General features: G+C 43.5%; 1 protein-coding gene across 1 annotated transcript in view; it reads right to left on the reverse strand.

Moving 5' to 3' along the window:
• Positions 1–17: 17 nt before the first annotated feature.
• Positions 18–15317, reverse strand: part of STK11 (serine/threonine kinase 11) — a 55037-nt gene continuing 39737 nt past the window's right edge. The window contains exons 10-11 of the mRNA XM_068108797.2: positions 10570–10816; positions 18–5822 (exon numbers count right to left, since the gene is read on the reverse strand). Coding sequence (XP_067964898.2) covers positions 10599–10816 — 218 coding nt within the window. The 3' untranslated portion in view covers positions 18–5822; positions 10570–10598. The remainder of the gene's footprint in view (positions 5823–10569; positions 10817–15317) is intronic.

Here is a 15317-nt window from a genome sequence, read left to right on the forward strand (position 1 = left end):
GCTTGGGCCGCTTTCCCTTCTTTTAATTCATTTTATTTTTGAAATACTCGTACAATAAATCACAACAACTTCAACATACTATCTTCACAAAACTTATTACTCGATCGCTCCCGGGAAAAAAGCCCAGGCAGTGCATCAGCACAAGACCCGATTGAGACCTGAACATAAAGATGTTATAATAAATCTGTGTAAAGCAATCTTTTTAATAACAGGTGCATGTGTAAACACTATAATAATTAAATTTGTGTGTGTTGTTGACACCAAATCACTACAACCTGACAAATCTCACACTCTCACTCTGTCTTTCCAAAAGGGCCATCTGGAACCCCCCAACCCTCCTATCTTCTTTCTTAATAATCCTCTTGAAGTTCTGTCAATCAAGCTTTTGGGTCTCACTATCTGCCATGATCTTTCCTGGGAAAACCACATTTCCAAGCTGGCCTTCAAAGCCAGTCGCCGACTGGGCATCCTCCATCGTGCAAAGTCTTTCCTTGGTACACCTGAGCTCCTCACCACATACAAGGCTTTCATCCGCAGCTCAATGGAATACTGCTCTCCCCTCTGGGCTGCTGCTCCTGCCTCACACCTGGCTCGGCTTCACACGGTTGAAACCAAAGCTTTCAGAATCATTGGAATCTCCCGCGATGAAGCTAACTCCGAGGGCCTTTCAATCGCTCACTGCAGGCATGTTGGTGGTCTTTGTCTTTTACAGACTCCTCTCCAGCCCAGCTCCCCCTGCTCTGTCCCCCTAATATTTATGCAGGTCGCACAAGATCTGCCAGCACCTTCCTTCTAGTGAAACTGCCAAAAATCAAGACTCACTGCTTACCTTTACTCGTCTTTTTTCTCACCTTTGGCACAAACTCCCTCACTCTCGTCAATCTCACTCCTCCTCCAGGTCTTCAAAACAGCTATTCACCACCATCTCTTATCTTCCCCCATTCAACACCATGATCTTTTCTACCCCCGTTAATCCACCCCAAACCCACCTCCTTCAAATTCCGTTTTCTTTCCTGAAAGTCCCTTGTAGTGTTCATCTTGTTTATCCCATGAACCCCGCCCCAGCCCTCTCTCTTCCTGTGTGTTTGCTCTTATACGAGCCTCGGCAATGTATCCAAAAACAAGTCGGGAGACGACGATGGTTCACGAGCGAGCGGTATTCAATGACAAAGGACGGACTATAACCGAAACAGGCCCGGACAGGCCAGGCCAGGAAATGTCAAAACGAAGGTTACTGACCTTGAAATGAGATAGAAAATAATGTATAATCAGTTATGAGGTTAGTTAGCTACACAATACCGAAAATTCGGTGAAAAATGAAATAATTAAAAAATAATTTAAAAAATGAAAAAAAAAATGGGGGAAAAAGAAAAATGAAAAAATCGAGCTCCGTGGGGCTAGACACATGACATTGGCCTAATCAAATATCGAAACCCCTGTCAGATTCCACCAAACCCCTCGGAGAAGATGTAGCTTGAACTCGATTACCCCCTAAAAAGACATCTTTTTCGGGCATGGCTCCGCCCACAAGGGGCGCAATACGCCCACTCTCGTCAGGACACAACTAGATCATGATATCAACCTCCCACCCAAGTTTCATCAAGATCAGATGATATCATCGGGTAGTTATGTTGCGGACAGACGGACACACACACACAGACAGACGCACACACATGACGAATATAGTGGTCACTTGATAACTCGTGAACCCAAAAAAATCGTAAAAAGCAAACACGATTTCTCACATCTGCTTGAACCGACTATTAGACACCTGAGTGAATATGGTATATTTTTTATGGTTGTTAAATTGTAGCATGCTTTCTCAAATGGGTAAATAATTACCCATTTATTTGTTTAGAAAATAAACAAAAAAACAAAATCATCAAATTGCTCGTTTCTTTTTTCTGTCTAATCCTAAGTTCAGGTATAGTTTTTGTAAATGATCCATGCTTTTATTTACATAATGACAATATGTTGTGAGGTGGGGGGTGGAGGATGGAGGGGAGAAATTTGTGGATACATATATCCATAGCTTGTAGAAAATGCCAAACAATACAAAATAAGGGACATTCAAAAAAATCTCGTCGGTTTATATGAAGGGGCGCCAATTTGATTCATACACCTGCATGAAGAAGTAAATGTATTTTATTTGCCAGATATAGGGCGCCCCTTTATATGAACTTTTCTGGAACATTACTTGGTTCCTCCTCAGAACACAAGGGTAGTGCAGCATGCACACGATATTTTTTGAATGTCCCTTATTTTCTATTGTTTGGCATTTTCTTTAAGCTGTGGAATGTCCCTTATTTTCTATTGTTTGGCATTTTCTTTAAGCTGTGGAATGTCCATTCTTTTCTATACTTTGCCACATGGCACATACCCTTATATAAAGGGGCCTTTTCTATGCCCCTGGCATTTTACCCAAGATACATTTTAAATACGAACAAAATGCATTTGTTCATCGCAGAAGACTTTATTCAAGACAATATAAAAGACTTGAAAAAGTAAGGGGAAAACTATTCAACCCAGATGGGATTCAAACCCACAATCCCCAGCTTGTGAGTCTGATGCTTTATCCATTAGGCCGTTGAGCCAGCATGCTAGATTTTTTTTTTTTTTTGTAATAACAGGTATAAAGTGTGTATACATCTATATTTATATAAAGTACACCTTCATTAGGCATCAGATATGAAGCTTGTAGTCAAGTTTCATCAAAAGTGTGTGTAGTTTCGGAGAAGAGAGCAAATACCTATTGGGGGGGGGGGGGGGGGTTAACACGTCCCTCCTCGTAAACCCCTTTAATGAACACAGATTTTGATGCGGTCAATACACCTTCGTTATGTATCAGATGTGCAGCTTGTGGCCAAGTTTCATCAACAACACATGTGCAGTTTCGGAGAAGAGAGAAAATACCTCATTTGGAGGAGGGGGGAGTGGGGTTAAGAGCCCCCCCCCCCCCACCCTCGTAGACCTGCTTAACGAGCACAGATTTTGATGCGGTCAATACACCTTTGTTAGGCATCAGATATGAAGCATATGGACAAATTTCATTAAAATTATGTGGGTAGTTTCAGAGAAGAGAGCAAATACCCATTTTGGGGGGGTTCAACCCTCTCCTCCACCGTAAGCCCTTTTGATGTGGTCAAGACACCTTTGTTAGGCATCAGATATGAAGCTTGTGGCAAAGTTTCACCAACATCAAAATTTCATGAGGTTTGGTTTAGAATTGTGACCTGTAGGCGAGTGACAAATGAACAAACAAGAAAAATGTCGTGCAACAGTATTGTTGTGAAATCCCAAAAACAAGTTGTTGACCTTTTGGCCTATGTTGACCTCAAAAATAATTGGTGGTTTAATTCAGTGATCTGATATACAAATCCTCTTCAAATTTCAAGTCAATTCGATGAAAATTGAGGATTTTAGAAATTTCAAAGTTGTTGACCTTTGACATGTTGACCTTTGACATGTTGACCTTTTACACATGTTGACCTAAACACAATTGGTGGTTGAATTCAATGATCAAGTGTGCAAATCCTCTTCAAATTTCAAGTCAATCGGATAAGAATTGTCGATTATACGTGACCTTCACTTTTTGACCTCAAACAGAATAGGCTTCTAGCTTTTGACTAGCTCCGCCAGTTGGTCAAGTTTTGTGATGATCAGTCGGGAATTGCGACCTGCAAGCGACTGACAGACAGGATAACATAATGGAAACGAATATCGACCTCGCACGTAATAAATGTAGAAAGGTAAAATATATCCAAAGTAAATAAATACATAGCACTGATGGTAAATTGTATATAAATAAATACTTCAAAAGTGTATGTGGTTAGGTCTTGTTTGTTCGAATGCAGCACAAAGCTGTGGGGTAGCACCATTGCCCGGGGGTACGGCTATGCCGCTGATGTAATGCCCTCTGCTGGTTAGGGCAGGAATTTGTAATTTGTTCATGGTGGGGGAGGTAGATTACCGATTATACAGTGAAGGACACCTTGGGATCTTTAACACCCAAATAATCCTGGCAGACAGGATGCCAGCTTAACGTCCATCCGAGGGGCAGCACACATTGATGAAACACCGGGACAGTTTATAGCTGGGACGGGATTCAAACCCAGGCTATATAGCTTCGAGGCGAGTGTGGGTACCTCCAAGTCATCCTGACAGCCTTATGTGGGCAACTCTCTCCACTCTCCAACTATGCCCACCTGAGTGATATCGCTCTTCACACAATCCTCCCATCTCAACCATGGTCTACCTCTTTTCCTCATACCTTGTTCCCTCAACCTATCTGCTCCGTTTGCCGTTCTCTCTTCCCCCATCCGCATCAAATGTCCAGCCCATCTCCCCGTCAAGCTCATCTGCACACCAATCTCTTCCCTCAGTTAATCCATCCTCCTTCTATCCACCCTCTTCACTCCCACAATCCTCCTGACAGTTGTTTTGGCAAACCTGCAGCCTCTGTTGTCTCTCTGCCAGTGCCACCTTCTCCAGACCGTAAAGGTAGGCCGGAATTACACACGACATCAGAACCTTCCCTTTCAATCTCCTTGAAATCTTCCCGTTTGCCATTACACCCTCCACCGCGCATTCACACTCACCTGAATGCTCATCCGCACCTCTGCCTCTGACTTACCATCCCGGTCACTGTTCCACCCGGATACTCAAACCTATTTATCCCATAAAATAGTTCTTTAATTGCCAAAATTCGGCCATGAAATCGTGCCCCTCATGATGTTTTGCTCCGATCTCAAAATCATTTGGCATGCCTCATGTCCAGACGTTATTCCATAAATGCACCGAATGTGAAAGAAACACTACGTCAGGGGATTTTTCGAGTGCAGGCTTTGAGATGCACCTGACAGGGATGCCGGAAGGATGAACGGACAGCACCCAAAATACAAGCCCCCACCCCCATTTGGGGGCTAAAAACCTGCATTTGGAAGCACGTTGATTAACCTTCCCTTCACTTAATGTCTGGGAAAAAGTGAGGCTCCTGTCAGGCCCATCTCACTAAAGATTTCCTGGTTCTCCTGCTGTCACAGAAAGATGGATCGAGCAAGCGGGCTGGAGTGATCGATGCCGATTACAAATACCGCAACTTTTAATGAATTTATACCAAATTACATCAGTGTTGCATGCTTGAGAGCAAGCTTCTCACAGGCTGAGATTTAACAGTATTTAACATCTTAAAATCAACCTTCAAAATAATTTTATCCAATCTTGCTTTTGCATTTCCCCCCCCCCCCCTGTTAAAAAACCCCAAAAACAACAACAACTAAACATGAAAAAGCTGCTACGGCAAGTGCAGAGTGGGGTCAAGAGCGTCAAGGCACAGCGAGACTGACCGGCGTCGGCAAAAAAATCATTCACAATGATTCTTTGTAACGAGCAAAGATTTATGGGATGGACACCGACGTGAGAGAGATAGAAAGGTTAGAGAGCGCACACTTCACCAACCCCTTTGAGATTCTTCTTTAATCCGGTCGTCACGCCGAGTCTGCCATCGCAGGGCAGTGGCAGCCGCCGAGTGTCGTTTGGTCGTGCGAAAGGAGCAGGTTACGAAGCGGAGGCCATTGCAGCGTCTCGCGTGGAGTGCTGGAAACCCTTCCAGGTCGATTATCAAGCATTCTCGGGAACGACGGCAAATCTGAGGTCCTGGAGCGTTGAGGCCAAACGCACCTGGTTCGACGCGACATTGTCCTTTTCCGTGCTGCAGCAGCTGCAGGGGGGATGCAGTCGAAGCATCTGCTGGTGATCCATGTCATAAACAATGAGCTTAATACAGCTGGCTGGTGTCGCACCCACAGCTGGATGTGCAGCAACTGCGGAGTGAAGAGGATAAACAAAAGTTAAGCGAGATCATTGGCAATAAGTACGGCGAACTGCAATCACCATAACAACTATTATGCAAACTGCGATCGTAACTCGTTTTGCCGACTTCGGGAGGATGACGACACGCTGAGTCAACCCACCTGGTGTTGTTTAACGGCACGACAGGGGTTGAAATTCAAGACCCTCAGATCTAAAACCAGCGACAGTTAAGCCAATACCTGCCTTCTACCGACTCCTCTCTGGCCTTGCCCCCCCAGCTCTCTCTGGGCTCTGTCCCCCCAATATTCCTTCAGGTCGCACAAGATCTGCCAGCAACCCTCTTATGGTTAAACTGCCAAAGTCTAGGCTCTCTGCTCACCTTCACTCTTTCATTCCCCTTTTCTCCCGCCTCTGGAACAAACTCCCCCACTCCCTTCAATCCCACTCCTCCCTCCAGGTCTTTAAAACAGCTGTTCACCACCATCTCTTATCTTCCCCCATCCAAAACCTTGATCTTTTCTATCCCCGCTAATTCACCCCAGATCCACTTTGTTGAAATTCCGACTTCTTTCCTGGAAGTCCTTGCAGTGTCCGTGTGTTTTTTTTTGTTTGTTTTTTACCTCTGCCACCCTCCCCATGCCTCCTCTCCCTCCCACAGATCTCCCAATGTCCCTGCTTTCCATCTTGTCTTTATCATATGTGTTGTGTGTCAGTTTGTGATCAACGTTAGCTCTTACATGAGCCTCGATCTTGTATACAAAAACAAACAAACAAAAAAAAACTACGCTTAACCAACCAGCGCTCCTCTGCCTTTTCTCTGACATTGCGCCCAATCAGAAGCAAGACGTGACATTCTCAAGCGATGACAACCTGCATTCAAATCCCTTCCTCAAATTGAATATGCATTTTGCGGCAGACAATTAACAATCAAAACCAAAGGGATACAAACAAAACTAATTTCATTTCAGTCCGACATACTGTGACTACTTCAGCCTTGCAAAGGTTCAAAACAGCGAATATTCGGATGTAAAAAGCGGATTGAATAATCTTTCATAATCCTGTCCGGACAAATAAGCCTGGAAGTCCGATTTGCATGACATTTTCATCCAATGTATAACATTTCGAAATAGAACAGCACTCTTCGACGTCGACCGATACGCCTCCGCCCACATTATTACATCATTATAATACTTGTACCAGGTTTAATTTCAATCCCATCAGCTGTTCTCAAGTTATCACATTTTTACCCGACATGACCTCTGACCTTTGACCCCATAATATAATCAGTTCATCTTTGCATCATTATATATACCTGTACCAAGTTTGACTTGGATCCCTTCAGCCATTCTTAAGTTATGCGATATCTCAAACCTATCACAGACGGACGGACAGCCGGATGGACAACCCGAAACAGCCAATGCCTCCGGAAACTTCGTCGGCAGAGGGATAAAAAGCCAAGATTATCAATCGCAGCACTGTTGAAACAACACAATTTGCATACTCCGAAGCTGGTGTTAGACCGATAGACGAGTGTGCGAAGTTGACTGAAGAATCTCCACGCGAAAGCCACAATTTATGGCAGCGTTTGTTCCATGGGATTAGCAGGCCAGACATTGACGATATGCAAAGAGGCATCAACAAGAACCTACAAGTTATTGCTCACAAGCTTAAAAAAAAAACCACCTTTAGAGGCCATTTTTCCCCGCAAAGCGGGGGTTGGCCTTTTTCGGGAACCGTGGTTGTTGTTGTTTTATTTTATTTTTTTTTGGTCCCCTTTTTGAAGCAATGTTTTACGGCCGGATGCCCTTCCTGACGCCAACCCTTTTTGCCGCCTTTAACGACAAACAGGGAATTACCAGTGAACTGGTACTCAATTTGCCGACCTCAGAAGGATGACAGGCTGAGTCAACCCCCCTGGCGTTAAAGCTTAGGTGTATCATTATTAGAGGAGCTTCAAAAACACAAAGTTGTCGAAGGCCTCATTTGCTGCCCTCAGGACACTGTTCAGCACATGGTTTACAGCTCTCATTTGGGGATGCAGCTGGGTGGGAGTTTGACTGCTGTATATCATGCTGATGCAAATCGAGTGATGATCAATGCTTTAATGCAAAAGACTCTGGCTCTGTTAGGACCTGCCAATACCATATCAAACTCCCTGGGTCTGATGTTTAACGAGCCATTTGCTTTCTTTTCGAAGCTTGGGAGCATATCGTTACAGGAATGTTACAGGAATTCATTTATATTCATATTCAATGACGTAAGGTAAAACAGGGAATACAGTAGTTTATAATAGTTATTTCATAGTACATGTTCAACATAAGCGTATGTAATAAGTGTATAACAGGTAGTGTTGACTTGGTTTATTTATTTTTATTTTTTATTTTTTTGGTATACAGGATCGAGGATCGTGAAAGAGCTAACGTTTATCACACAAAAAAAAAAAAAATCAAACAGACACACAAAACATATAATAAGGGTGGAGGTAGACAAGATGGGGGAGAGAAGGGGAAGCACAAACACAACATTTGAGAGCAGGGACATCGGGAGATGGCTTGGGGAGAGGAGGCGTGGGAAGGGGGGTGGAGGGGTGGGAGAAGTATAAAACACAAGGACACTGCAAGAACTTCCAGGAAAGAAGTTGGTATTTCAAAAAGTGAATCTGGGGTGAAATTACCGGGGGTAGAAAAGATCAAGGTTTTGGATGGGGGAAAATAAGAGATGGTGGTGAACAGCCGTTTTAAAGACCTGGAGGGAGGAGTGGGATTGAAGAGAGTGAGGGACTTTGTTCCAGAGGCAGGAGAAAAGAGAAATGAAGGAGTGAAGGTGAGCAGAAAGTCTCGATTTTGGCAGTTTAATCACAAGAGCGTTGCAGGCAGATCTTGTGCGACCTGCAGGAATATTTGGGGGACAGAGACAGAGCTGGGGGAGCAAGGCCGGAGAGGAGTCGGTAGAAGACAGAAAAGTTCCAGTAAAAGTAAACGTTCGAGTAAGAAGTTCTAGTAAAGATCCCTTCATCTTTCCTTCCAAATATTCATTAAAAAAAAGAAGTAATAACCCTGCTCCAGCGTAATAACACTGCGTGGCTAAATTATTCGATTCTACAACACTACCACAGAATCGCCGGATGTGAGAAACTCCTCCACTCGGCGTCTCGGGAGTTAATCTCTGGCGGTCTCGCGTCACCCGTTAGGAAGATCTAGTCCATTACAACGCATCATGAAAGAGCTGGTCCATAAATTACATGCGGGACAGACAAGTATTCATAAATGTACCTTTGTACAAATTACAAGAACATTAGTGGACAAACGAACAAATACACGTGGTATGCATGAATTGAACCTCAGCTCTCGACATCATGAGCCAGGGGTTCACATGATGGGAACACTACAGGCCAACCCAAAATGGTGTTGCCTCTCAATGAAAATGAATGAATGATCGTTTTAAGGCCATTTCTTCCCCGCGAGAGCAGGGCTTAGCCTTGCGGGCCCCATGACAATCATGGTTCCCTGTTTGAGGCATGTTTTATGGCCGGATGCCTTTCCTGACGCCAACCCTTAGTCGCCTCTTACGATGCGCAGGGATACGGTGTACCTATTCTAAACCGGGGTACACACCGGGATCATTCATCCCAGCAAGCTGGTACTCAATTTGCCGACCTCGGAAGGATGACAGGCTGAGTCAACCCCCCTGGTGTTAGTTCAGTGATCGACCGGGATTCAAACCCAGGATCCTTGGATCCCAAGCCTGCACCCTAACCGCTAAGCCAACACCAACACCAGGTTGCCTCTCAGATAGCAGGTAAAGTTGAATTTTCCTCTGGCGCAAAAGCAGAAAATCCAAGAGGTTTTCTTGAATTCTCAGAGGAAAATAAAGCCTGAGATACAATCTTGAACGGTTGAGGTCACGTGAAGATTTTCAAGCTTCTTCTTCACTCCACCATCTGCCGTGAATAAGGCGAGTGGATTCTCACCGAAATGTCGGCTCCACCGACCCGGAAGTCCAGCTTTTGCATTCATAAACTTTTACTGACTCACGATAGTTGTTAATAAATATTTGGAAATAAAAATAAATTTGAAAAAAAAAACGAGTGTAGAAATCGTGATTAGTCCTACGACGGCCTTGGAAGGGCTTGCGGAAGTGATGCACTGGCATCCGCAAGCTCTGTAGAAAGTCAATGAGCAGCAAAGCAGTTTCATTTCCATATCGTTTAACACTTTTCCCAAATACAATGGGCGTTTTCGAAACAATTTGACCACGCTCATTTGAAGCAGAATAGAGTCAAGGAGAACTGAGGCGGATGGACCCACATCAAGTTTAGTAAAGTGGAGTTCAGTGGTACCAAGTGAGGACAAGGAAGAATCGGTGTGGTGTGAATGCGGACATTGAATCGTGATGCCGACTGCACGGGATTGTATCATCGTATACGCTGCCAATGGTATTTGCAGGAAGCTTTTCCCTTGCTTTTTTTTTTCCCCCTTTTTCCCCCCTTCCCCCCCCACCCCCCCTAGAAGCTTTCTTTTAATCTACCCCTCTCGTTTACACAGCTAAACGCTCGGCAATCGGCATCTTGTTTTGTCCTGGTGAAGGTGCGTTGCATTCTCACAATCTCATGGCACCCTTGAAGCTATGCATAGAGGCATGCAGGTAAGTCATACAGGTAGAGGAACGATAGTTTGCTACCCTATAATGAAATTTTAACTTTTCCCTTGAGTTTCCCCCAAGGGCTTTCAGGAGGAGATTGAGGAAGTGAAAGCTCACCGAAACGTTTGGGTCACATTTATCAAGTGTCACTGCTGCTTGCACGTGGTCAACCGGCGTACCCCAGACACGACCGCCCTCCGTGGCCCAACCCCATCACAGGGTTGCTGCTCGCTGGCCTGAGATTTTGCGACACACCCATCATCCCCATTGGCTGCGGCTGCCCCATCAGGCCCACTGCCTTCGTTGTTTGGCCACCCATTTGGTTCGCTGTCTGGGACTAGTTCTGCTTCATCTGACCCTTCATCTGGAAGGTGGGGGGAGGAAGGGGTGTGGGGCGGGTAGAGGAAACATTGCCAGTCACATGGGTTAAAGTATTAAGCATTTGAAGAGTTAAATTAAAGCTAAATTTTATAACATGAGTTATTCATGTTGTGCTGCCTTTGGGCAAAAGCAGATTCACAAACATATCACAAAATGTTGAGCACCATTGCATTGCTTCAATACAGTCTCATCTATCTATAATTCCAGTAATCTCTGTATGTGTGTTTGTTTGTTTGTTTGTTTGTTTGTCTGTGACCGCTGTTTCTCGACAACCACGGGTCCGATATACTTTAAACTTGCCAGGTATATTGCTGGGGACCCGAGGATGTGCCTTTTCAAGGTTTCATATTAATCGGAGAAGTAGTTACCGAGCTATGTCCAAAAAACGATTCAACCAATCAGAGAGCAGCGAGCTATCGCGTGTGCCGAACGTGGCGAACACACTCTGCCTCGGACGGCACATTTGAGAGCGTATTCATTTATTTCACGTTGGAAAATTATGTTGCCGTTAAACTATGTTTTAAAACTAATTAAAACTACTATCTATAATTCCACGGGTCCGATAAAAAACACCGTACTCGCAAGCCGTTCGCTTTGGACCAAACCATTTCATGTAAATAGAGGGGGGGGGGGGGGGATTGTCACCGTACTCGCAAGCCGTTCGCTTTGGACCAAACCATTTCATGTAAATAGAGGGGGGGGATTGTCACCGTACTCGCAAGCCGTTCGCTTTGGACCAAACCATTTCATGTAAATAGAGGGGGGGGGGGGGGGGGGGGGGGATATAATTTTAGATATATATATAGTACGGGCATGCCCTAGTCTACTATAAATGGATGAGTTGTGTGTGTGTGTGTGTGTGTCATACTTTTTGTGTCTATTAATTAATTATTCGTACATACTTTTGAAATGTACCTTTTAACCCTTTGGACTGCTGACCCCTTCGACCTTTGAAGACCCCTAAAGACCCAGACAACCCAAAGGTCCCTGACGATCCAAAAGACCCAAAAATCCCCAAGCACCCAAAATACCCAAATATCCCCTAGGACCCAAAATACCTATAACACCCAAAGGTCCCCGAGGGACAAAAAGACAGAAAACCCAAAAGTCCCAAAAGTCCTCGAGGACCCAGATGAACAAAAAGTCCCCGAGGGCCCAAAAGACCAAAAAGTCCCCAAAGACCCTTGAAGGACCCAAAAGACTCTGAGGACACAAAATGTCCTTCCCCTCCACTCCCACAATACTGTATGACGTCAAATGCACCAAAGGTTCCAAGACAGTGGGATATTAAAACGAGTTCAGCATTTTGTTGTGGGATTAAAATAGTTGGTAAAGAACAATTTACAAAACAACAACCACCTTTTGACAATGTCATCCATTGACCTTTTATACAAGATTTAACGATCACCCTCAGATCACTTAATGGTACACATGCCGTAGCTCAGGTAATTATAGGTAAGCTGTTGGAGTAGCAGCATTCATTTAACTGAAGGGCCAATAGTTAAAGTGGAAATTAAACGACACCAGGGGAGAGAAGTGAAGTGCAGCCATAACTAAAACGGCATCGATCAAACCAAAGCAGTAGGCTATGAGCCAAGGGGGTTGGTCGGTACCATACAGATGGAGTAAGGCTCATTGTGATTTTTAGCAAGATATATGTCCCTAGATATAAAAAAAAAGTGATAGCAGTGTATAACTCTCGGCCATCTCTGTGTTATCACCCGAAATATTATTATACGCCTGCTTCGCTTCGCCAAAAAATGTGATATTTGCTAAAATTGGAATAAATATGTTTTTAAGGACCACAGAGTGCCAATACTTTGCATACTGGATGCCAACTAATATAGTAATAGAAATATAGAACATTTGTGGGGGTTATTTATCAAAATTTTTGATATAATGACAAAAAATATGTTAAATTTAGTGAAAAAGTGGTCGAAATCGCTTCGAGTTCAGAATTCACATTGTACATTTTTGTCAATATTTCAAAAATGAAAACTCCCAGAGTAACATTTGACCCCTCAAAATCTTCGCAAGGAACCACTGCATTGGAATATATCATTACTTTGTAATATGGTGGTTGTTTGGGGCACTATTTTGGCAAAGTTCAAAATATGTTCAACCATACCCCCTAATTTTGATATTTTGGAACGAAACATAGCTTTTGAATATTTTAGGTTTATTCGTCTACTACTTTTGGTATCTCAGTGTAATTTTTGGTATTAGCTAGTATCCTAAAGTAGGTTTGTAACATCAGCTACATTATATACACAAAGAATTAAGTTAAGCACCCCCCCCGTTTTTTTACAACCTCGCACATTACAAGTTTGTTGTCGTCAAAACAGTGTAATATACCCATGATATTGCTATATTTTCTGGAGAAGTGATATTATGGTCACATGAAAACATAACAATCATGCCGTTTTCAATATTTTATTCTGAATAATTTAAGGTGAAATTTTTTGGGAATTTTAGGCATATTTTCACCTCAATTTAAGTATGGAGCTATAGGTCCATCACGGACAGTGTGGATGACGTTTATGTTTTCTAACGTACAGTCATTGTTCTGAGAAGACCTCTAGCGATCTTTGCGTCAATAACGTGTGTAGGACCCACGTGATCGGATCACTGACTCAACCCTACGTCTCATAGACCCTGTAAGCCGTCGTATGCGTTGCTGTGGCAGGTTGTTCCATTCCCGATGTAATGCACGTTCCAATTCATCCAGATTGGCTATTGGAGGGACCATCTTCGCAATTTGTCGTCCCAACATGTCCCAAACGTGCTCGAGGGGGTTCAACCTGCCACAGAACAATGACTGTACGTTAGAAAACATAAACGTCATCCACACTGTCCGTGATGGACCTATAGCTCCATACTTAAATTGAGGTGAAAATATGCCTAAAATTCCCAAAAAATTTCACCTTAAATTATTCAGAATAAAATATTGAAAACGGCATGATTGTTATGTTTTTATGTGACCATAATATCACTTCTCCAGAAAATATAGCAATATCATGGGTATATTACACTGTTTTGACGACAACAAACTTGTAATGTGCGAGGTTGTAAAAAAACGGGGGGGGGGGGTGCTTAACTTAATTCTTTGTGTATATTTCACAATGCATGCAAACTTGCTCCACACTCTAGGTTTATCATGATCTCTCGAACAAATACGATCTCGATCTCGGCACTCTGTGGTCCTTAAAAACATATTTATTCCAATTTTAGCAAATATCACATTTTTTGGCGAAGCGAAGCAGGCGTATAAATTTCGGGTGATAACACAGAGATGGCCGAGAGTTATACACTGCTATCACTTTTTTTTCATATCTAGGGACATATATCTTGCTAAAAATCACAATGAGCCTTACTCCATCTGTATGGTACCGACCGGTCAAATTTTGGGGGGCTGGCTCATAGCCTAAGAGAAACAACGTCGAGCTGATGAGGCATTGAGGTGAGCTTGAGCAACTTGGAGAGAGGAATTTTCATCCTCCAGATGGCCAAGTCAACCAGTAAGGATTCTTCCTCCGCCGGTTTTCCGCATCGTCGGGGCAACAACATTTTCCGTCTATATCAACAATCTATCAATCATGAATGCTTCTCAAAATTATAGGGGGAAATCTATTTGTTACCTCCCCCATTCGAAGGTGGACGGAGGTTATGTTTTCACCCCGTCTGGAAGCATGATATCTCAAAAAGTTATGAACGGATTCGGACGAAACTTGGTGGACAGGTGCATGACAAAGACGAAGTGATTCGACTTTGGTGAAGATCCGGATGCGGATCCGAGAATTTTACAAGAGATTCAAAGATCATTTCAAAAAGTTGTGGACGAGGAATGACAATACTTGGTGGATGAGTTGAGGTAGGTGACAAGAACAAGCCGATTAGATTTTGGTTCAGATCTGAATCCAGATCCGGCCTATCAGTGGGATACAAAATGTAAACTGTTCAGCCTGGTGGAGGTATGTGCTCTACCGGGTGCTGTTCTAGTGTTACATGTTCTTGAAAGAAGGAGTCTTGGTAAAATCATTTTTTTGATACGAACAAAATGATCGGTCCTTGCGGACGGGTTTATTCCTTCATTTCTGATGCCGGTGGTGTATTTAATATTACTTGTAATGCAGGCTTCCACCAAGTGGTGGGATAGGATGCCAAAGATCCAAACACAGAGAGAATTTCCATCCTCTTCCCACTCTAATCTTCCAGGCTATGAATGTTTTACCACCTAAAGCCTTTCAGCGGTTCTGTCGTACACAAGTCAAAAAAAATAATCAAATGGAAGACCAAATACTGCATTGGAGTTATCAGACAGACCCTGAATAAGCAAAGAGCAAAGATGGAGTCATCAGGAGAACCTTGGATAGGATTTGAGGTTCAGCCGCTACCCCTCTACCCTCAAACCCATCCAGGCGCAGCCAAGTGAGACTTACAGAAAATTTGCTGCAATAATTCACTTCTCTCTAGACAGATGGATA

Source organism: Myxine glutinosa, chromosome 1, assembly GCF_964187855.1.
Source record: "Myxine glutinosa chromosome 1, kmMyxGlut1.1, whole genome shotgun sequence".
In the NCBI taxonomy this organism is placed as follows: domain Eukaryota; kingdom Metazoa; phylum Chordata; class Myxini; order Myxiniformes; family Myxinidae; genus Myxine; species Myxine glutinosa.